The sequence below is a fragment of the Amborella trichopoda genome, chromosome 9 (genome assembly GCF_054954075.1).
Source record: "Amborella trichopoda isolate Santa Cruz 75 chromosome 9, AtrichopodaSantaCruz75HAP2 v2.0, whole genome shotgun sequence".
NCBI lineage: Eukaryota > Viridiplantae > Streptophyta > Magnoliopsida > Amborellales > Amborellaceae > Amborella > Amborella trichopoda.
Window position 1 is genome coordinate 2,889,422 of NC_142344.1, and position 24,263 is coordinate 2,913,684.

Consider the following 24,263-nt stretch of genomic DNA (forward strand, 5'->3'; position numbering starts at 1 on the left):
ATTGTAGCACTTCCTTGTTTTATAATAACGAAGTGTTGCACAATTTCTGGAAGCCGCAGCTTCCTTTTATGTTAAAAACTACGTTCCGCCACTTCAACTTGGGAAGATGTGGCTTCCAAAGCCATACTTACCCTAGTCAAACATGCCATATAGGTTCCCTTCTCATCAAGTTCCAGTGAACATTCAAGACAGAGAGAGGGCGAATATTGCTTCAAATAGTTGTAGAGCTCAAAAGGCAAAAATCTCAAATTTTTTTTTCAAAAAGAAGAAAAAAAACCATTCCCAAGTAGTTATGTCCAAATGTGTCAACATATAATATACATCCAGACGTGCATTCTACGTGCTGTATGTTTTTTTTACCCTAATAATTATGAGAACCATCTTTGTTTCATGAATTGAGGGGTTACATTCACAGGTGAAAACGTGAGACCAGTTTTACGGCCCGTTTGTTTGATGTCTTCCACCACTTGTTTCATGTATTGTCTAAATGTGAATTCCTTGTAGAGAGGAGGTTGCATGGGAGTTATAATGGGAGTATCATAGGAAGGGCAAAAGAAAAAGGCCGTAGAATGCCTCTCTGCCGTTGGATTAGCCATCACTCTATGTTCCACACTTTTGTACACACCGTTGCTCCATGCCTGCAGAATTCACAGTTTAAAACTTATATCGGGCTTGGCTCGAGTAGTTAGCAGCTAACATTTAACAACATTATATCTCAACTTTGATTCCTCCTGTTGAACATCTCAAAAAAGAAAGAGGATTTTTTTGGTAATTTTATATAAGAAACTCGCAATCTATTTAAAAGGAAAAGTTTATATAGAGCCGAGGCTCTAAACAATCAAATTTGAGCCTACCTCAAAAATTTCACTAGAAGAGGTTGTTTTGATGCTCAAATATCTTCAAATTGATCGACATCAGATGCATGGACATGAGAGAAAAATGGATTTCAAGCTTGGAAATAGTGTATTTTGTAATGCATTTTTGGACCGTCAATTTTCAAGATTTTCGAGTTTTCATATATCTGTCGATCTACACTATTTTTAAAGCTTTAAAGTTTATAAATAAATATGAAAATCTATTTTAAGGTTATCACAAAAATTTCCAATATTGAAACCACATTTCTTGAGGTAGGCTCTAATTTGATCGTTTAGAGCTTAGGCTTTATACAAACTGCACCCATATTTACATCGTAAACTATTTCATATTTTACTATATTTAATCACTCCAACTCATGATCATCTAGATTTTATTGGGCTTTTGAAATTAATTAAAAAACTGGATAAAAAGTTGAAAGTTCATCTCTTGTATACATTACTTTGACAAAGGGTGTAGTTTATAAAGGGTCCACTTTAAGCAATTAAATAATGTACGCCTCTAAACTTTGTCAAAAGATGTAGTTTCAATATTAGAAATCTTGTGATGACCTGATTTCTTACTTTAATTATGAAATTTAAAGTTTTAAAAATTGGTGCTCAAAGAAGAATACTTGAAAATCTTGAAAATGAACGGCATATAAATAATGTGGATGTACTTTTTATGAGACTTAAACTCCTTTTTTTTTTTTATACATCTCAAGGTCTGACCAATTGAAGGGTTTTTTTTAGCATTGGAACAATCTTTTTCATATATTTTTGAAGTCTATTTTCATAGGGTATAAGATTGACACCTTATATACACTATTTTTTATATAAATACGGTAAACCTGAGTTATGCTTAACGTACTAATAGCTATACCAAAAGATTTTATACTCCTGCAAGAGTACATTATCCACTTACTTCTGAGGTAAAACCCAATATAAAAGAAATCTTAGGACTCAAAATTTGTGGGTGTAGCCTAGTCAACCTATAGGTTAACCTCAGTAATAAAAATAAAAAAAAATCCAAATTGAACTCTCTATGTACAAGAAAAAAAAAAGAGTCTCAACAAAGACTGTTCAATTTCTGAAGAGTAAGATCTAAGAGCCAAAAAAACCTCAAAATTCAAATTTTTATTTTAAAAATAAGCATCTAGTGAATCTTAGGTATTTCTCAAATTTTAAAACTTCAAAAAATATCTGAAGTAGGACTTTTAATTGAAGGAGTATATGATACCAGCGTGCTAACCCTAAATGAAAAAGATAGTAATGAACTTACCTGAAAGAGATCGCCTATATTGACGATAAAAGCTTCCGGATTGGGCATAATAGAGATCCATTTGCAGTCTTTCATGAGTTGTAATCCACCAACTTGATCTTGGCATAATATGGTGAGAAAATCACTATCAGTGTGAGGAATTATACCAAAAACTTCAGGCCAAAGAGGACATGGAGGGTAATGATTCATCCTCACAAAAGACGTCATTTCATTGCAATTTTCCGAGAAGAACTCCAGCGAATGGCCCAATTTACCGGCAAGAATTCCAGCTAACGTGAGAGCCAGTTTCCCCATGGCTGCCCCGTAATCTTTCAATACCAACCTATAGTGATGGGTCAAATATTTTCCAATGCTATATGGTGTAAATATTATAAATCTAATCTAAATTAATGATCACTAATCACATTAGTTTATCATTGTTTTCCCTAAGTAAATCTCTCTCTCTCTCTCTCTCTCTCTCTCTCTCTCTCTCCATGTTGCTCTGCTCGTACAGAGCGCAGATGGCAAATTAATAATACTAGCAACCAGATCATGCTAGCAATCAAACGAGGGTTTTAGGACGTGGTACGTCCCAAATGCAAATCCATTTGTCTCAAATCCATGAATTTGGATACGTTTATTGTTTGATTGGTATGAAAATATTTTCTGGATTCATGGTAAAATTGCCTTACAGGTAAGGGAAAAAGCATATGAAAACAAAACCTACAGCAAAACAATTTACCATAAAATGATCCATTTTGCATGAAAGCTCAAACCATGGAGAAGCATTTCCCGAGTTTTAATTTCACACGGGAACCCACTATTAACGATTCACTATTTGCAATATAGTATATAACATTTTATTTATATATTAAATAACACATTTAATATATAAATTATATTTCAATAATATTTAATACATAATATATAAAAAATATTTTGTATAAATAATATATTATATTATATCATATAATATTAGAAAATATATTAGTAAAATGTAATGCTATAATATTGTATTTATATTCCATTATCTATTTATGTTATTAATATATAATTATATTATATATTATAGGAAAAAATTTATATAGAACTTTAATTCTTCATATTATTTCATGGTAGACATTCATTCCGTTTTTCTTTTAAGTGGCATAAAGAAACCCCTAAAGAGTTCACTGTACCCCCCTCATCTTTTATCTCCCTCTTTTATTGATTTTTTTATCATAAAAATTAGCGCCAACAAATATTTTTATACCGTTTAAACCCAAAAAAAATTTTAATTCTATTTTCCCCTTTCCACTTATTAAAAAAGTTTTTGGGTTGAAATGGTATAAAAATATTTGTTAGGACTAATTTTTATGATAAAAAAATCAATAAAGGAGGGAGATAAAAAATGAGGGGTAACGTGAAATCTTTAGAGTTTCCTTATGCTGTTTGAAAGAAAAACGGAAGGAAGGCCTACCATGAAATAATATGAAGAATTAGAGCTCTATACGAAATTTTCCCTATATTATATAATATGATATACAATATTTATATTATATTACAATATAACTTTATATTTTTAATTATAATGTTTAAAGGGCGTGGTTTCCATAAGGTTGCAACCATAAATAATCCAATTAAGGCACATCTCTAAATTCTATCACAAATGTAATTTTGATACGAAAAATTTTTAGGATGTTTTGAGAATCTATTCTCATATCTAATTATAAAATTTTAAATTCTAAAAGTGGTTCAAATCAAATAGATCTATAAACACATGAAAATCTTGAAAATGGATGGTTTAGATAATGTGTTGCAAGATACTCTATTTCTCGGACTCGAAATCTGTTTTTCTTTTCATATTTATACATTTTGATGTCGAGACGATCAATTAGAGGGTTTTCCAGCATCCAAAAAATGTTTATGATGGAATTTTTAGGTACATCTTTAATTCTACGTTTTAAGGTTGCAACCTTAAATAAATTTTTTCCATAATTAAATAAGGAAAAATTTTATATAGAGCCTAGGCTCAGAACAATTAAATTAGAGCCTACCTCATAAATTTCACTAGAGGAGGTTGTTTTGATGCCTAAACGTCCTCAAATTGATCATTTAAACATCAAGATGCATGGACATGAGAAAAAAAAAATGGATTTCAAGATTTTGGAAATAGTGTATCTTGTAATGCATTTTTGAACAGTCAATTTTCAAGATTTTCAAAGTTTCATTGATTAGCTTGATACAGTATTTTTGAAACTTTAAATTTTATAATGAAAGCTGAAGATATATTTTAAAGCTATCCCAAATATTTCCAATATTAAAACCATATTTCTTGACACTATTTGAAGGCGGGCTCTAATTTGATTGTATACAAACCGCACCCTTTAAATAAATAATGCATGTATGCATTTAACATATTTATAAACTGTATTTAAATACCAAACAAGTTACCAAACACATGAAAGTCATTTCACAAAGTTTTTTAAACGTGTTAACAAACATAGAGAAAATAAAAGTTTGCAAAAAATAATTTGTTTAAAGTATTTATATATGTAAATATTTTTCTTGGAGAAAATATTTACGCACCAACCAATCGCGCCCTAAAAATAATGTAGCTTGATGTTTTTGAAGAATCAAATGGTCAAAGGAAAAGTACAATTTTTGAGGCTCAATAATCACCTTTTTAAGACTGATGATAAGGGATGTTGAGGTCGTGGATCTGTTGAGTTTACTGGGAATCTAACTCCAAGATGAAATTGATAGGATGGATGTATGAGTCCACAAATGCACCCTAAACTCACCAATTTTTATTTCCAAAGACTATGAACCTAAATCTCAAAATAGATGGAGCTCGAAAATCAGCATACAGAACAATCAAGAAAAAGACAAAGTGATGTCAGAAAACATGAGAAACTTCTAATTAATGAAAAAGGGGTCAATATCTGAATTAAAACTAGGAAATGGAATGGCTCTAATGCTGAAAAATACCCTTTACTAAAATGTTACTTAAATATGCAGATACCTAAAACAAACTTATCTGAATTCAGGAGGCTTAATGATATTGGCTTTTAAAATTGGATTGGCAGTTTATATATACGAGATTGATAAATAGTATAAGAGTATGTAAAGCGATGAGGGATTAGATTCTGGGGTGAGGTACATTTTATTTGTTAAGAGAGTATTGAAGACGCATGTGCTGCGTGCTCCAACAGGAGTATATTGTAAACTTACTCCATCGCGTAAAGGACCTACTCATAAGTATTTTCTGGATTAGTATCCACTTTAGAGTCAAGAGATGAGAATTTTCGCAAGAAAAAATATAAAAGAAAAACAAATTTTTGAGTTCATGTGCATTAAGATATGACCATTCACAACTTGAACAGTCCTTATTCTTAGCCACATTCGTACTGTTATTTTATTTTATTTTTAAGAGATTTTATATTATGAGATTATTTATTTTGATACAAGAAGGTTACAATCACCCATCGGAGATAAATTTCAATAATACAAATATGGTTAAGAAAATAGACCGTTCAAAGTTTATCCTAAAATTTAAACAAATTTCTTCACCCTTGTCACACACCTAGAGCCACCCAATTCCACATTCACCAGTCAAATTTAACCACCTTATAATGAAGATAAACGCATGTTAAGGAAAAGTTTCAGTGCTTCTCCTACTCTATAATACTTATATACTTCCCCCTATCCAATTGTCTATTATGAATAGATGACCGAAATCACAATGTCACGCCTTTATATTATTTTATTTTTATTGTTTTTTCTGCAAATTATTTTGACACCAAATTTTGGGTGTCTACTCCTCTATCTTAAACATGCACCTATAAAAAAAAAATTTAAAAATATTCCCAATAAAATAAAATGATCAAAATACTCCTGAAAGTTTTAGGGGTATTTTGATTATTATATATTATTAGAAATACTTTCTTAATGCTTGTTTTTAGGTGTGTCCCTTTGAGATGATGGTACTTACCAAATTTCATATACTATGTAAAACATAAAAAAAAAATATTTTGAGACATCAGATCTAAATCAATCGGTCAGTGACACACTTGAACTAAATTGGACGGCTGGATGGAGGAGGTATATATATTCTATACAGTAAAAAGGAAATATAGAAACCTTTCCTTTTTATTTTCAAAAGTTGGCCCTAATTCCACCCATAAATAGGGTTTTCATCCAAAGGAGCATATACCCACACCCGCAGCAGCATATGATATTTATTTTTGTGCAGGTGGAAAAAGAGAGAGAGTACCTAAGAGAAGTGAACTCTTGGTCAGTTGCATGGTCCTCCTCCCAGGAAATTGTAGAGAGAGGAACATGGAAGGATTCGGACCATGACATGTTCTCAATGCAAGATCCATTTGGCGCACCATGCCCCTTGTAAGAATCATTCAAGGCCTTGCAGTTAGACTTCCTCTCAAAAGGCATCTCGAAAACCGTCCCCTGCTCTTTCCTCATTCTCCTCACTAACTCCTCACTTATACCATGGTTCACCACCTAAAACCAGTAAAATAGATCAATTCTTTCACTAACATCTACTTGTAAACAAAAAAAACAGTCATAGGATATTGAATTTATGTGGGGGGTTTGGTTTTAATCAATGAATTGGATATGATTTTACATACTTGAAATATAGAATAAATTACAAAGGTAACTAAAATTGAGGATCCGCTAGCCAAAACTAATCAACTATCGATTTTGAGATCTTTTTAGCTAGCGGTTGGCAGTTTCATCGGTAGTTCAGGCCCCGTCTAATCTTTTGATAAATATGGAAAAAACCACACACACTCTTTCAACCCTCTCTCTCTCTAGCATTAGTTTAGAACAAAATCTTTCTCTCACACACGCCTACACACACAGAGAAACGCTTGAGGAAAATACCCCGAAAAACCCCCACTTTGAAGAAGCTGTTGTTATGCCATTGATACATGCTTCTCTGTCCTCCTTGTTAGAGCTCAAGAGATTTCGGAGATCAATAAGAGGAAGATCGAATTCCCCAGAGACTACTTTACTGCACCCATACATATTAACAAATGTTTAACTCTCTTCTGTCCCTCTCTCAATTTGATTGAAGCTCAGTAAGTTGGTCAAAACAAGAGAGAGAGAGAGAGAGAGAGAGAGAGAGAGAGAGAGAGAGAGGGGTGTGTGTGTGTGATGAGTTTCCTGGTCACAATCCTGCAGCTTAGTTGTTATACGAGTGTTGCATAGATGATCAGATAGAGGAGAAAGAAACAAACAAAATATTCACATGGCATTGTTTTCAACTGTTTGGATTCTTTCTTTCTTTATTGAATAATGTTAATCTTAGTTGAAGGACTTGGTTATCTCCACACCTCATTCAACGATTTAAAAATTAGAAATGACTTAGATCGGTATAGTGACTAATATTTTATGACACCTTTATTTGGTGAACAAGCTTGTCTAGTAATATTTTATGACTAATATTCGGTGAACAAGCTTGTCTAGTAATGCACATGACAATGGGGACATTGAAGAATTAGATGAGCTAATTTAGAATCGTGAGAGTACACGTGGTGTGAACAAGCTTATCTAATAATATACATGACAATGAGGGCGTTGAACAAGCTTATCTAATAATATACATGACAATGAAGACATTGAAGAATTAGTTGATCCAATTTAGAATCGCCCAAACGAATTTGCTGAACCGATTTAGAATCACGGGTTTAGGTAGAGGATTTTGGTTTAAGGAACTTGGAATTGTATGACTCTTTAGTTTTTTATTGTCTTTATAGAAAAATGTTTATATAAAATTCACATCTTAAATTGTATATTAAGGTGCATCTCAAATCCATGGGAAAAGGCCATTTTGACAATGGAAAACCATCTAATTAATCATCTTGATATCAATATGTATGATTTTTTTTTTGAAGACCCAAAAATAGTTCATCTTGTAATACATTATCAAGACCATCCATTTTTAAAATTTCATTGCTTTTATAAATCTGCTCGATTTGTACTATTTTTGGAGTTTCAAATTTTACAATTAAATATGAAAATAGATTTTCGGGCCATCATAAAGATTTTCAATTGTAATTGTTAAATGTTAAATTGGATGGCTTAAGGTAAGTCACAAAGTTTGATAATCTTTTTTTGGAACTTTATGTCTATTCTATGACACTCTTACATCTACCCATTTTGAAATTTAAAGGGCAGTAATAATTGTGAGCTCCACATACAAAAGATAAATAGTCTCTTTGTAATTCCTTTTTTATATATGTAGAATCAGTGTTTAAAAATTCCACAATGCAGATCGGGAATTGTCCTTACTGTTTTAGGTCCCGTAATATATCAATATCTGACCTTGTCCCTATTTGAATCGGTTGGTCCATATCGATTCGTACCAGTTCTCAAACAAAACTAACCAGTTCTATTTGAGTAGTAGTTTAATTATTATTTTAATATATTTTTAATTTTTTATTTAAACTGAATAAGTCAACTGGTTAAACCGTTACAAGTTTCCATTTCATTTTTCAAAACCTTTTATTTTTTTCTTTGAATTGTCTAAAAAATAAAAAAATGTGGAGGGCCAACCCATTGCATAACTTTCACAAATTTAGCATTTTAAAACTCTCTTTAATGCTTGTCCACTAGCCCACACATGCCGCATACAATTATAACGTGTGGTTGTTACGTCTCATAGTGGATGGGAAACTTTATGGTAGGTGTATGACACTTTGTATACACATGGTATAGGTACATATTAAGGATTGTATTTATGTATGCATTTTACATTAAGGTTGAGTTTCGTCATCGTCATCATTCAAACTTTATCTAAGTTATCATCCAAACTTTATTTAATTATTTGGGGTTGGTTACATAAATCCTATAATACAACCATCTAACCAGGTAATGCTTGTGTACAATACTATTTGATCATTCTTTATGGCTCGGTTATGCCATGCTTGTATTTTACATGTGTTTTCATACTTTTAATGGAAAGCTCAGTTCTAATAACACTGGGAAGGACCAAATAGAGGGCAGTTGCGTTTGTGTGCCAGAGAGAGATTATTGCGTCAACATAGAGAGAGAGAGGGGGAGGGAGATGAGAGTAGGATTTAGGTAGATTTGGTTAAGGTGGTGACTGCCAACATTCATGACCCGTTTGATTGATGGAAGCGGTAGCTTCTAGAGTTGACACTTCTAGATATTGTAGCACTTCTCTGTCTAATAATAGGGAAAGTATTGCACAACTTCTGAAAGCTGCGGCTTCCTTCTATGTTAAAAAACTACATTCCGCCGCTTTCACTTGAGAAGATGTAGCTTCCAAAATCACAACTTCCCCGAGTCAAACGCAGCATTCAGATTCCATTCTCATCATGTGCAAGGGAACATTCGAGATAGAGGGTCCGAAAATTACTTCAAATAGTTGTAGCTCAAAGGCAAAAATACCAAATTTTTTTCCCTAAAGAAAAAAGAAAAAAAAAAAAACCCAATTAGCTCTTTTGTCCAAACCATATACTATACTTCCACATGTGCATGCTAGGTGCTTTATTTTATTTTCCTAATAATCATGAGAAGCAATCGTTGTTACATGAATTGGGGGCTACATTCTCCACGTGAAATCTTGAGAGACCAGTTTTACGGCCCGTTTGTTTAAGGTCTTCCTCCACTTGTTTCATGTATTGTCTTAATGTGAATTCCTTGTAGAGAGGAGGTTGCATGGGAGTTACAATGGGAGTATCATAGGAAGGGCAAAAGAAAAAGGCCGTAGAATGCCTCTCTGCCGTTGGATTAGACATCACTCTATGCTCCACACTTTTGTACACACCATTGCTCCATGCCTGTGGAATTTACATTCATTGGTTAAAACTTACATCTAGCAGCTGACATTTAACAACATTATATCTCAATTTTGATTCATACGGCTTAACAACTCAAAAAAAAAAAAAAAAAAAAGAAGATAATTTTAAATGGAAAAATTATAAAATATATTTAATTCTTCAACTATTTCATATAATTACTATATTTAATCATTCCAACTCATGATCATCTCGATTTTATTGGGCTTTTGAAATTAATAAAAAAATTGGATAAAAATTTGAAAGTTTATCTCTTATATACGTTATTTTGACAAAGGGTGTGTACTTTACAAGGGGTCCACTTTAAGCAATTAAGTAAGGCACACCTCTAAACTTTGCTACAAGATGTGGTATGACCTGAAAATCTATTTCTTACCTTAATTATGAAATTTAAAGCTTTAAAAAATGATGCTCAATGAGTAAATCTATTAATACTGGAAAATCTAAAAAATATACGGTGTAGATAATGAATGATTTAAACTCTTTTTCTTATCCATACATCACAAGGTCCACATGACCAATCAAAGAGTTTTTTTTTTAGGGTTGGAATAATATTTTTCATATATTTTTTAATTTGTTCTTAGACATTACAAGATTGACACCTTATATAAACTATTTTTATATAAACTATTGTAAACATTAGTTATGCTTAATGTATCAATAGTTATGCCAAAAAAAATTTATACTCTTGCAGGAGTAATTATAAGACTCAAAATTTGAGGATGTAACCTCTTCAACCTATAAAGTAACCTCTAAAAAAAAAAAAAAAGAAAAAAAAAGAGGTTTCTATATTGAACTCTCTATGTACTAGAAAAAGAAAAAGAAAAAAGCCTTACGATTGAACAACGACCGAGAAGACTAAGATCTAAGTGTCAACAAACTCATAATTCCTTTTTTTAAAAAAATAATCTTAGGTACTTCTAATTTCAAACTGAGAAAATCTTTGCAGTAGGTCTTTTGAGTTTTGACTGAGGGAGTATATGCTACCGGCGTACTAACTCTAAAAGCAAAAGATAGTAATGAACTTACCTGAAAGAGATCGCCTATATTGACGATAAAAGCTTCCGGATTGGGCATAATAGAGATCCATTTGCAGTCTTTCATGAGTTGTAATCCACCAACTTGATCTTGGCATAATATGGTGAGGAAATCACCATCAGTGTGAGGAACCAAACCCAAAACTTCAGGCCAAAGAGGACATAGAGGGTAATGATTCAGCCTCACAAAAGATGTCCTCTCATTGCTATTTTCCGAGAAGAATTCCAGCGATTGGCCCAATTTCTCGGCGAGAATTCTGGCCAATGAGAGAGCCAGTTTCCCCATGACTGCCCCAAATTCTTCCGTTACCAACCTATAGTGATGGGTCAAATATTTTCATATGCTATAGTATAAATATTAGAAATCTAATCTAAATTAATGAATACAAATCACTTTAATTTATCGTTGTTTCTAATTTCTATTGTTTAGAAGTCCTACGACTGTGCCTTTGTCTCAAAGTTGCAACCTCAATTTACTTAAACTTTCTTCATTTTTCTCTCCCTAAGTTAATCTCTTTCTCCATGTTGCTCTCCTCTTACAGATCATGCCAGCAATCGAACACTGTTTTTCAAGGGTTTTAGGACTCCACACGTCTTGAATCTCTGCAAATCCAATTTTCTCAAATCCATGAACTTGGAGCTCTAAAAGTAATGCAGATTGATGGTTTTGAAGAATCAAATGGTCGAAGTACAAAAGGACTGCTTTTGAGGTTTAATATTCACATTTTTAAGACTTGTAATCAGGGATGTCGAGATTGTGGATCTGTTGAGTTTACTGGGAATCTATCTCCAAGATGGTTGAGAAAGGATGATGTATGAGTCCACAAATGCACCCAAACCATACAAATTTTTATTTTCAAAGACCTTGTCTTAAAATTTTAAAAAAATTCATTAGGACTTTGAGTCTTGTCATCGGTACACCTCTAGCTGCCCAATTTCACTTCCAATAATCAAAGGACGATTTTAACATCTTTCTACTGCAGATAAATGATTGTATTGCATACTTTTCATTCTCTAAAATTGGTCTTAGTTCCATCCACAAAATCGTATACCTCGCATAGCATATGATCTTTTAACATCTTGGGTAATTTAACTATGGGCTCTAAAATTTTAGGTAATATACAAAATATTCCGTTTATAGGAAGAAATTACAAAGGTCGGCCAATCCATTTTTTTTTTTTTTTGGAAAGTGCTCTTCGGTCAACCTGAATTTTGATTGTTTTTAGTTTTTCCGTTAGTAGGGAAGGGCCCAAACTTGAAGGCACTGTCCTACTAACCAAAATACTATTTTTTTAAAATTAAAACTTAGGTTCAATGATGGGCAATTTTGAAAAAAAAAAAAAAAAGAAAAAAAAAAAAAGTTAACCGACCTTCTTTATAATTTCTGCCTATTATTTCGTATTTTATCTAAGTTGCGTACATAAATCACTTATTTTTGTGCAGGTAGAAAAGGAGAGAGAAAGTACCTAAGAGAAGTGAAGTGTTGATCAATTGCATGGTCCCCTCCACAGGAAATTGTAGAGAGAGGAAGATGAAGGGATTGGGACCATGACTTGTTCTCAGAGCCAGATCCATTTGGGGAACCATGCCACGTGTAACAATCATTGACGGTCTTGCAATTTGACTTCCTCTCACAAGCCATCTCGAAAAACTTCCCCTGCTCTCTCCTCATCCTCCCTACTAATTCTCCACTTATGCCATGCTTCACCACCTAAAATAAATCAATTCTCTCTCACTAGATGCTAGCTACTTGGAAAAAGAAAATTCTTACGACATTGAATCTATACGGGGTTTCCTTTTGATCATGGGTCAAATAAGTTGAACTTGATATTAAAATAAAATTAAAATTAATGACATGCTACCAACTATTGATTTTGAAACGTTTTTTAGCCAAATGCTTTGGATTAGATCGGCCACACTTACAATTTCATCGACAGGCCAGCCCCATCTAATCTTGTGATAAATATGGAAAAAACCACACACTCTCTCGACCATTGCTCGAAATTTCGGTGATATGAATCGGAGATTGTCCTGAATATTTCAGATCTCATAATACATCTGGATCCGACTGTGTCCCCCTTTGAAACGACCGGTCCAGATCGGTCTGTATCGATTATGTCAGTTAGTATTGAACCGGCTTAAAACAACCACTCTATATTGCTTGCCATTTTTCATTTTTTTTATAGTTTAGAAATTGTTTTAAGTTTTTGGAAAGTGGGCCCATCCCATGATTGATTGTTTCTTCAACATCACCACAACTCACTAGCCAATCATTACACATACTTACATATACATAGGTCACTATGAGAAGACTACACATGTGACTAATGCATGTACACTACTGTGGGTGGCTAAACATTTTATAAAAGAATTTACTTATTTAAATACTTGATGTAGAACCTTTTTTTTGGGCTTTTTCACTCTACCATATGTAATACTTCTTCTCGCTCTCTTGGTATCCATATCTTGCATATCTCTCTCTTGTCATCCACCTCTCTCTCTTGACTTCACATCCATCTCTCTCTCCCCTTGGTGTCTCTCTCCTATAATTCATTTATATAGTGAAGTTAAAACTCTTAAATCAATGCAAAAAAAACAAAAGAAATAAATTGATTTAGAGATATTCATTTTATTGTCATGAGTTACATTTTAAATTTCATTTTGAGTGTAAAATAAATTTAATAGACAACAAATACTCAATGTAAGATTAATTTTCCCATCTCATCAGTCTTCAGGATGATATTGTCACAAGTCTTCGCTTATCATTGAGGGAAAGATTTGTCCCTAGGTCTACTTTAAAAGCTTCTATCGTCAAAGTGACTCGAGAAGGCTTGGTGGTCGTAATAATGGTTCGAGTGGGGGCTTATGTTTTTGAAAAGTAAACGAATAGAATATCATTCATGTTTTCCTTTGGGTAATTTAGTGGGAAAGACAAGCCCTTGCTCGGTTTTTTTAATTAGATTAGGGAGTTACATTTTGAAAGTGTTAATTGGGGGTGTCAGTGATAGGAATGGATACGACGATGTGGTCACTGGGTGAGGGGATGCTACTACCATGACCCCCTCCTCTTTCCAAAAGTGGTAAGTCAGTGGGCATTTGGGCGTTATCCTTTGGTGAGAATGGAGTTAGAGACTTTACCACGGGGCTTGACAATACTCCGCCAAGGCCCCAAGCCATTATCGGATCTCATTTATGTTAATGCTAAAAGATGAGTTGATCCAATACCAAGACTAGACCAAGGAGGGGTTATTAATATTTACACACTTTTGACACAATAATAAACAGCAAAATGCAATTTTCACTATTTTTTACATAGATCTAAAAATCTAGAGTTTTGAAAAATTATATTGATTTTTTTGAAAAACATTTGGCTAAGACTAGCGAATTCTTTGATCCGAATTGCCGATCTACCGATCAAATACTGTTTTTGAGGTGGCTGATCTGGATCACCAATCTATGTTTAAACGATGCTCTCAACACTTTTTCTCTCCGGCATTAATTTAGAACAAAAACTCTCTCTCTCTCTCAAACACACACAAAAATGCTCGAGGAAAAATACCTGGAAAAACCCCCACTCTGAAGAAGCGGTTGTTATGGCATTGATACATGCTTGTCTCTCCGCCTCGTTAGAGCTTGAGAGCTTTTGGAGATCGATAAGAGGAAGATCGAATTCCTCAGATGCTACTTTCCTGCACCCATACATGTTAACAACTCTTCTGTCTCTCTCTCTATTTGATTGCAGCTTAGTTGTTATATGGGTGTTGAATGGATGACCAGAGAGAGAGAGGAGAAAGAAATACCAAAAGATTCACATGGCATTGCTTTCAACTGTTTGGATCCTTTTTTTTATTGAATAATATTAAGCTTAAATTAAGGACTTGGTTGTTTCCAGTTCATCTCCACATCTCATTTACGTTCTTAGAGGCAGAATACACGTGGTGAACAGATTTTGTCTAGTGATGTACGTGACAATAAAGGCGTTGAAGAATTAGCTTAGTCGATTTAGAATCGTTCGAGTGGAGTTTGGATTAGATGGGTAGATGATTTTTGTCTAAGAAACTTGGAATTGTTTCTAAATGTTTTTATAGAAAAAGGTTTATATAAAATTGACACCTTAAATTGTATAATTAAGGTGCATCTTAAATCTATTGGAAAAGATTACAATGGAAAACTATCTAATTAGTCATTTTGATATCGAGATGTATAAAAATAATAATAATTCAAGTCCCAAATATAATACTCTTGCAACCCATTATCTAGACTATCTATTTTCAAAATTTCATGCATTTATAGATATGCTTGATTTGAACTATTTTTGGAATTTAAAATTTTATAGTTAAAGATAAAAGTAGATTCTCGAACATCATAATGATTTTCAACATCAAAATTGCATTTTATGAAAAATTTGGAGGTGCGCCTTATTTTGATTGTTTAAAGTTGCAACCTTATGCAATCCTCACCCATATTTATATATGTAGAACCAAAGTTTAAAAAAGCAGATCGGTGGCCCTAATCAGCCACCATAAAAACTATGTCAAATCGGTGGATTGGCGATTCACATTGGAGAATTAGTCGGATCGGCCAGTCTCGGCCTAAAAAAAAATCAAAAAATCACAATAATTTCTCTAAAATCTATTTTTAAATAGATTTTTTTTAAAAATAGTGTTTTAAAAATAATGACAATTACTAATAATTTTTCATTATTGTGTCAGAAAGATGTAAATAATGCAAGCGTGTCTCATGTTTGAGTGTTTCTTGTCTATTAAATTCATAGTCAAAATGAGGTTTAAAATGCAGCTCATGGCAATAAATGGATCTCGTTTTTATTTCATTTCTGTATTAACTCAAGAGTTTTGGTTTTTGAAATAAGCTTGAATAAATTTAGTGAAATAGGTTGTGGGTGGAGAGAGAGATTTAGTGAAGAGATTGGTAGGAGAGAGAGATCACACTAAATGCAAATGAACAAAACACATAGTATGTCTACCAAATTTTTAAAAAGTTGAGGGAAATGATTTTAATAATAAGTTTTATTTTTCCTCCAAAAAAAGTTGGAACGAATTTCATCTAGAACAACAAATTGTCCAATTGTTCCCATCCACCCCAAGGCTTAGTAATTATGTGTAATGTAGTACTCCACACGTGATGAGAAAGAGCTGGTGCATGTAAGTATGGATGAGATTTTGTAAAGGATGCAGTTTCTATAAAGCCAAATTTTTTTTTAAAACAAAATAAAGTCTCATCTCAAATCCTCCTCTGGAAAGCACTTTTGGCTTCAAAAATCTCCTTGATGCTTTCAAAATCAATTTCTAACATCGATAATAAAATTTGAATATCAAAAAATGGTATAGATATATGAGCACTTATATTTAGAGAAAAATGACGGTCTAGATAATATCTTGCAATATACATTATTTTTACAGCTTGAAATCTTAATTTCTTTTCACAATCATAATTATCGGTTCCAAAAGCTCAAATTGCAATTTATAATGAGTTGTCGTGTGAGGCTTTACTTATTAACCATCTATAAATGGGAAAAGTTTATATAGAGTTGAGGCTCTAAACAATCAAATTGGAGCCTATCACAAAAATTTCATTAGAAGAGGTTGTTTTGATGTCTAAATATCTTCAAATTGATCATCTCGACATCAAGATTCATGGACATGAGAAAAAAATGGATTTCAAGTTTTTGAAATAGTATATTTTGTAAAGTATTTTTGAACCGCCAATTTTCAAGATTTTCATAAACCTGTCGATCTACATTATTTTTTAAACTTTAAACTTTATAAATAAAAATAAAAATATATTTTAAGAAAGATTTCGAATATTGATACCACATTTCTTGAAACTATTTGAAAGGTTTCTATACAAACCACACCGTTTGTAAATTACAAACGTGCAATGGTCAACTATGGAGTGGGACCGACGCCACTCTTGTAGTCTTCAAAATACTTTAGAGAATTCAAATAAAAAATAGAAACCGTATTTGAGACATAAATGGGTGAACTTAACATAAATGGGTCAACCATGGAATGAGACTCCAACAACCCTTATAGTCTTTAAAATATTTTAGACAATTCAAATAAAAATATAAAACATATTTGAAACATAAATGAAAACATGAACAGGTGAACCGGTTGACTTATCCACTTCAAATCAAAAGTTCAACAAAATTAACAAACCAAAAAAAAAAAGTAAATTAAAAAATTACATGAAGCGCTTCTCTGACATTGTTTCAGGCATAGAATCGATACGGATCGGCTTTGATTCTTGATCTGGATCAACTGGTTTCAATCTGGATCACTGAACAATCCAACTCACGAATCGTTGCGTCAATTCAGAATCGGTCCCTAGTGGTTCATGGGCTTATTCCAATTTTGAAATGAGAATTGCTTGAAAAATCACAGTGCAAAAATGAAAAGTTATTGGCTTTGAAGTTTAAACTATGTAATCTTTGCAACTTAATATAACAGGCATCATTTGAAGGGAAAGGTTTCTATTCTTCTTCTACAACATAGAAGAACTATCCTCACCCTACCATCCAGCTGTCCAATTTTGATAAGGAGAGCCACTCACCGTTTGATCTTAGATCCAACATCTCAAAGTATTTTATTTTTAGTTTTTTTATACAAATTATATGAATATGAAATTGGGTAAGTGTCATCTTCTCATTGAGACGCACTTAAAAAAATATTAAAAATAATTTTTTGATAAAATATAATAACCAAAATACCCCTTGAATCTTTCAAAGGTATTTTGGTTATTTTATTTTATTGAAAATATTTTTTTAATATTTTTCGTTACTGCGAGTTTAATAAAGGAATGGACGTCCAAAATTTGGTGTCAAAATAGTCTATAGAAAAGAAATTAAAAATAAAATTGTGTAGAGACGTGACATTGTGATTGGGACAATCTTAGCCCTCTATTCATAATAGACGGTTGGATAAGGGGGAGGATAGAACTTCTATGCTCTAGAAAAAGCATAGAAAGCTTGCCCCCATTTAAAAATCATAATCAAAAGGTAGAAAAGTAATTTAATGGGAGAGACTTACCTTTCTAAAAAAACCGAGTTACTTCCTCATTGCACATTCAATGAATAAATAAAAGGAAAGTCCCTGCTAGGAAGCTCTCAAATTGTTGCTCATTCAATGAATAAATTAAAGGAAAGTCTCTTCTAGGAAGCTCTCAAATTGATCATCCACTATTATGAATTAAAAAAAAAAAACAAAAAAACAAAAAAACAAAAAAACTATTTCAACCCCTAAAAACCATGCATTGTTGTAACACTTTGCTAAGCTATCTATTTTTTATTTTTGAGCTTCAAATTTAAAGTCAAAGGCAAAAATAAATTTCCAGCGTTATAAAATAAGCAATTTTGAAGTTTTGGCTGCTGAACTACATTTTCCGATAAGGTTTTGAAGTGGGATTAAAATTTTACATGCCCAAGACTTAGCACGAATGGCAATTCAATTTAATAGTGCAAAACCTATTAAGAATTTTCACGTCATGACATAATATATGCCTAATATTTGGTAGGACGGTAAAAAGGCTAGGGTAGCCTGCGCAATAGCTCAGATTCGAGTCTTGAGAGCGGCCACTTTGTGCATAAGTCAAAAGTTAAGACCATTTCCAGCCCACCCCTCTCGAGACTTGCTTCGACGGGACTAGCACCTTCTCGAGACTTGCTTAGGTGGGGACTAGCATTGGGTTACGACCCGTTTTACCTTCTTGGTAAAGGCTTGAAATTAGAAGTGCAATAGACTCGGACTTGACCCCAGGACCTGAGTTATAGATCTGATCTGGGTCCGGCTATGGGTTACGACCCTTTTTACATTCCCGATAAAAGCTTGAAATTAGCGGTGGCAATAGACTTACATTCTTGGTAAAGTCTTGAAATTAACTGTGGCACTAGACTCGGATTTGACCCGGGACCCGAGTGATAGGTCTGATCCGGGTCTGGATATGGGTGGAGACTAGTATTGGGTTATGGTCCTTTTTACATTCTCGATAAAGGTTTCAAATTAGCAATGGCAATAAACTCGAACTTGACCCGGGACCCGAGTGGCAATAGACTCAGACTTGACCCAGGACCCGAGTGATAGATCTGATCCGGGTTTGGATATGGGTTACATCCCTTTTTACATTCTCGGTAAAGGCTTGAAATTAGCGGTGGCAATAGACTCGAACTCGACCCGGGACCCGAGTGATAGATCTGATCCGGGTCCGGATATGGGTGGGGACTAGCATTGGGTTATGGTCCTTTTTACATTCTCGGTAAAAGTTTGAAATTAGCAATGGCAATAGACTCGGACTTGACCCGGGACCCGAGAGGCAATAGACTCGGACTTGACCCGGGACCCGAGTGATAGATCTGATCCGGGTCTGGATATGGGTTACAACCCTTTTTACATTCTCGGTAAAGGCTTGAAATTAGCGGTGGCAATAGACTCGGACTCGACCCGGGACCCGAGTGATAGATCTGATCCGGGTCCAGATATGTGTTCAAAATTGGACCTTGCAGGTTAGGTATGGGTCCAAATCTTCGATATGAACATTATTTGGGTCCGGGTTTCGGGTCAGGCCTGTATCATTTTTTCGGATCCGATTCCTGGTTAGGCGGGACTTGACCGTACCCGACCCGTTGCTACCCCTACTTGAAATCAATTTTTTTTCTCGTATCGTATTCATAGTTGTAGAGTCAAGATAATCTATTTGTAACATTTCCAACAGCAAAACTACATTTCTAGTTAGAATTTGAGATTTCGGTCACCTGCAAAATACTTTACCATATGTTTATTATAAAAAGAGAGTGAAGATCCCTACTTAAAAAATTATTAAGGAGAGAGAATACATCTTATGTAAATGATAAAAGACAGTGGATCTGTGCTTTACCACTCTAGGAGAAAACAGATAGGGCCTCCTTCTAGAGAGAGAGAGGGAGCACTCAGATCTCCTTGAACACAATACTCAATGCTGGATCCCCAAGAGCGAGCCAGTTCCTCCCATTCACGTTATAAACACCCAAATTCCCACAAATGACCTTACAAAAGCTACAAACCCCAGGGCAAAACACCAATTTGTACCTCCCATTATCAACCCCTTCACTTTCTCTCTCTACCTTAAACCAGTTACTCACGGTCGACGAACCGGGATTCCCGGTCACGCCACCAGTCGTCACGAATCGTTTGTCGGTTGCCTCGTCTAAGCCGCCGAGCCTCCAAACGGTTGACTGGACACAAATTGTGACAGCTTGAAATCAATCGGATGTTTTGATCAGCTGAGAGCCGTATAACCTTATCACTGGCTCCAGCTGGTGAAAAGATGATCGGTAAACCGGGAGAGACACGGGTGCTTACGGCCACATTAAAGGGGCAAGAACCGTTGCGGCCCTCGAGGATCAAACCGCTACCTATCTTCTGATTGGGAGCCGGTAGTATGTAGTACTGGCTACTGGTTCGGAGAGGGCGGCCGTCTAGGTCCCATACAAAATCCGTTCCAGCCTGAGCGATTGGTGGCATTTGCGTGATCAATATTCCCACGAGGAAAGAAAGGACATGGTTTATTCGCCGCATTCTGACTCGAAAAGTTTCAAGTTCAAGATTAAGTAAATCTAGACTTCGAAACAATGTTTAAAAAATTGCCGAACCAACTAATTCCCAGTAGAAAAGAGGAAAAATGCTTAAGATTCATAGAGGGCGGAGTACCATTTTATAGGCTTGGGAGCCTCTCTCGAGAGGGACGCATGGCATGATCTAAAGGCTCATTGCGGTCCACGTGGTACCATTAGATTGGTCCAAATTGGCGATCTGAAAGTAATAGAGAAATAAATTTTTTTTTTTGAAAAGCAAAATAGTATAAGGGTAATAACTCTGACTCACTTATTAATGAACTAGTGCCCCTTTTCATCATGTAATTGAATATGGAGTTAATGTCATTGAATATGGAGTTATGGACCGGGGATAAGTAACATGAACTCATGTTACTCAAAAGTCAAAGATATATCGTTGTGTTTCTTCTCTTGTTAGGTTAAGGTAAGACAGCAAAAACGTTCATCTCTGGGTTTGCAATTAGTCTCAGCCGTCAGATTTAAAACATAGTGACTACAAATGTATCACAAAATTGAACAATGGTTTTTTTGAATTTTGAGCTTTACGATCAATAGCACACCCCAATTATCTAAATTTGCGACTAAAAGTTGAGGATGATCATTGACGATGTACCGAAGGTAAGAGCTCTTGTCCTTACTTTTCCTTTCAACCAGTGTTCGAAAGAGCGACTCGGGCCTACTAATCTACCATGGCCCGAGCCAATTAGTTGGGCTGACTTCGACTTATTGGGCCCGATTAGTGCCGAGTTGTGTAATATTAAAAAATAAGGGTAAAGAATCCCGAATAAATTATAAGAAATTTGTAAAAATGTTAAAATTTTATGTTTTTTTATAGAGTAATGATTTTATGAGACCCTCCCACACCCATGTGTGTAGGACGTCAAAGGAGTACCATTTAATTTTGTACAAATCTCTAGAAAAGTTATCTTATAGACGTGGGACTTGACTTTTGTAGAGATTTGTACCAAATTTAATGGTGATCTTTTGGAGTCTTGCAAACATGGATAAGGGAGGGTCTCACAATGTCATTTCTTTTTTTTATATTGTCACATAAAAGAAGTGAAATAAAAAAATATTATAAGCTAGTTGGGTTTGGGCAAAATTTTTAAGCAACTAAAAATACGAGATGCTTCGTATATACCCAAATATTATTAAGAAGGTATTTTTTTTTTTTTTTTCTTTGTATATACTAAAAAATTATCAAAAAGGTCGGTCAATAGGCTTCTTTTTTTTTTTTCCTTTTTTTCTTTTTTCGGGGCATTGCCCTACTAAAGAAATAACAAAAAACATAATTAGAATGTGGTAAATCCTTGGACGGAGGGACAATTTTGAAAAAAAACCGTATGTTAGACCGACTTTCTTGGTAATTTTCGAGTATATTCGGAGCTTCTCGTATTTTCGTATTTCTTTTAGAGGCTGTATATAATTTTCTCAATAAACAATTTTAGAGTTTTTGGCGGCAGAACTATATTTTCCGATAGGATTTTGAAATGGAACTTTTCATTTATATGCCTAAGCCTCAGCACGAATGGAAATTCAATTTAAATGCGCCAAACCTTTCAGAATCTTCACTTCATTGCTAATAGAGAATACGTCACGGAAACATACTACAAGAAAGACTGCTTGTAAGGCTTGAAATCCGTGTTTTTTCTTTCTTGTATGGTCATTGTAGAGTTAAGATAATCGATTTATAAGATTTCCAACACCAAGACTACATTTTCCAGTTAGATTTTGAGATTTCAATCACCTGAAAAATACTTTGCCATGTATTTATTATAAAAAGAGAGCGAAGATCCCTTATATATGACATCCTTTAAGAGAGAGAATACATCTTATTTATGTAAACATACAAGGAGAGTGGATCTGGGCTTTAACAGCATGGGAGAAAAGACTTAGGGGCGGCGTCCTTGTATAAAGAGAGAGGGAGCAGTCAGACCTTCTTGAAGACCAGACTTAATGCTGGATCCACTTGAGCCAACCACTTGTTCCCATTCTCCTCATAAACCCCTAAATTCCCACAATTGATCCTGCAAATGTCACAAACCCCAGGGCAAAACACCAACTTGTACCTCCCATTATTAACAACCTCGCTTTCTCTCTCTACCGTGAACCAGTTACTCACGGTCGCTCGACCGGGATTCCCGGTCACGCCACCGGTTATCACGAATTGTATGCCGGTCACCTGGTCAAAGTTACTACGTCTCCAAACCGTTGACTGGATGCATATTGTGATGGCCTCAAATTGGATATTTTGGTCAACTGAGAGCCGTACCACTTTATCACCGGCGTTAACGGGTGAAAAGGTGACTGGTAAACCGGTAGAGATACCGGTACTTAGCGCCACATTAAGGGGGCAGGAACCGTTGCGAGTAGCTACAGTCAAACCGCTGGTTATCTTTTGATTCAGAACCGGTAGTATGTAGTACTGGCTATCGGTTCTAAGAGGGTGGCCGTCGAGGTCCAGTACAAAATCCGTTGCCGCTTGAGCAATCGGTGGTGATTGTGTGATCAATACAGCCATGAAGAAAGAAAGGACATGGTTTATTCGCCACATTTTGACTCCAAACTATTGCGATTTCGAGTTTAAGATGCTTAAATCTAAATTTTGAAACAACGATTAAAAAATCGCCGAATCGAATGACAGAATGGCTTTAAGATCCATGACGCCGGAGGATCAATTTATAAGCTTGGTATCTTATGGCTCATTAGGGTCCACGTGGCATCATTACATTGGTCCAAATTAACCGCGTTTGGATCTGAAATGTAGTACAGGATAAGATAATAACAATGACTCGGTATTGATGAAAACGAAGTGCGATCTTTTTATCAGGTAAAAGAATCTGGAGTTATGGAGCATAGACAAGCAACATAGAGTTTTGGAGTCTCACGTTACTCCAAAGTCAAAGATATATGCTGGGTTTCTTCTGTTTTTACGTGAAAGCAAAACAGCAAAACAGTGCGGTTGAAGTTAGTGGGTATTAACGTGTCCCAAAATTGAAGAATTTTTTTTGAATTTTGAGAAGGGAAAAGTTTATATAGAGCCAAGGCTCGAAACAATCAAATTAAAAGCCTATACCAAAAATTTAACTAGAAGAGTTTGTTTTGATACCCAAATATCCTCAAATTGATTATCTCGACATCAAGATGCATGGACATGAAAAAAACATAGATTTTAAGTTTTGAAAATAGTGTATTTTGTAACGCGTTTTTAAACCGTCGATTTTCAAGATTTTCAAGTTTTCATAGATCTGTCGATCTACAATATTTTTGAAGCTTTAAAATTTATAAATAAAGATGAAAATATATTTTAAGGGTATCACAAATATTTCCAGTATTGAAACTATAGTTCTCAATACTATTAGAAGGAAGGCTCTAATTTGATTGTTTAGAGCCTAGGCTCTATCCAAATGGCACCTTTTTGAGAATTATGATCAATAGCACACCATAATTATATGCCCCGGGTTTTAAAACTTGCCGAGTCGAGCCGGACTCACCCGGTTCGACTCGGGAATCATCTGCTACCGAGCCAGTTCCACAAAAAAATCGGTTCCACAAAAAAATCGGGAATTACCCATGTCCAGAGAGAACCGAGGCGATTCCTAATAATGAATCGTGAGTCTCACGAGAGCAACACGAGGCACCTAAAAATCCTCGAGAACCGGGGCGATTCCCAATAGTGAATCG

The 24,263-nt window shown here is 34.5% G+C and overlaps 2 protein-coding genes and 1 non-coding gene across 6 annotated transcripts; all 3 read right to left on the reverse strand.

The window, feature by feature from the left end:
• Positions 1-330: 330 nt before the first annotated feature.
• On the reverse strand, positions 331-7,421 carry LOC18437685 (gibberellin 2-beta-dioxygenase 8). Of its 2 annotated transcripts, none has more exons than XM_006847888.4 (4): positions 6,997-7,421; positions 6,368-6,612; positions 2,134-2,455; positions 331-638 (listed from the first exon to the last, which is right to left on the reverse strand). In XM_006847888.4, exons 1-4 carry the CDS (start codon positions 7,138-7,140, stop codon positions 369-371), a joined length of 981 nt encoding a protein of 326 aa, XP_006847951.1. In that variant the 5' UTR covers positions 7,141-7,421; the 3' UTR covers positions 331-368. The 2 variants fall into 2 exon arrangements, with proteins under 2 accessions (XP_006847951.1, XP_088703256.1); XM_088847130.1 differs by having other exon boundaries at positions 369-638; positions 2,134-2,231; positions 6,997-7,279.
• A 2,060-nt stretch (positions 7,422-9,481) lies between these two features.
• Positions 9,482-14,843, reverse strand: LOC105420941 (gibberellin 2-beta-dioxygenase 8-like). 3 transcript variants are annotated; one of them, XM_011626501.3, is made up of 4 exons: positions 14,535-14,843; positions 12,442-12,686; positions 10,968-11,289; positions 9,482-9,920 (listed from the first exon to the last, which is right to left on the reverse strand). In XM_011626501.3, exons 1-4 carry the CDS (start codon positions 14,676-14,678, stop codon positions 9,648-9,650), a joined length of 984 nt encoding a protein of 327 aa, XP_011624803.1. In that variant the 5' UTR covers positions 14,679-14,843; the 3' UTR covers positions 9,482-9,647. The 3 variants fall into 3 exon arrangements, with proteins under 3 accessions (XP_011624803.1, XP_088703257.1, XP_088703258.1); XM_088847131.1 differs by having other exon boundaries at positions 12,442-12,677; positions 14,535-14,815; XM_088847132.1 differs by lacking the exon at positions 14,535-14,843 and adding an exon at positions 12,899-13,079.
• Positions 14,844-19,738: 4,895 nt separating this feature from the next.
• Positions 19,739-23,267, reverse strand: LOC18437686 (uncharacterized). The gene is made up of 2 exons (XR_016040101.1): positions 22,516-23,267; positions 19,739-20,601 (listed from the first exon to the last, which is right to left on the reverse strand). It is a non-coding gene; the product is annotated as an uncharacterized LOC18437686 (transcript).
• Between the last annotated feature and the right edge of the window lie 996 nt (positions 23,268-24,263).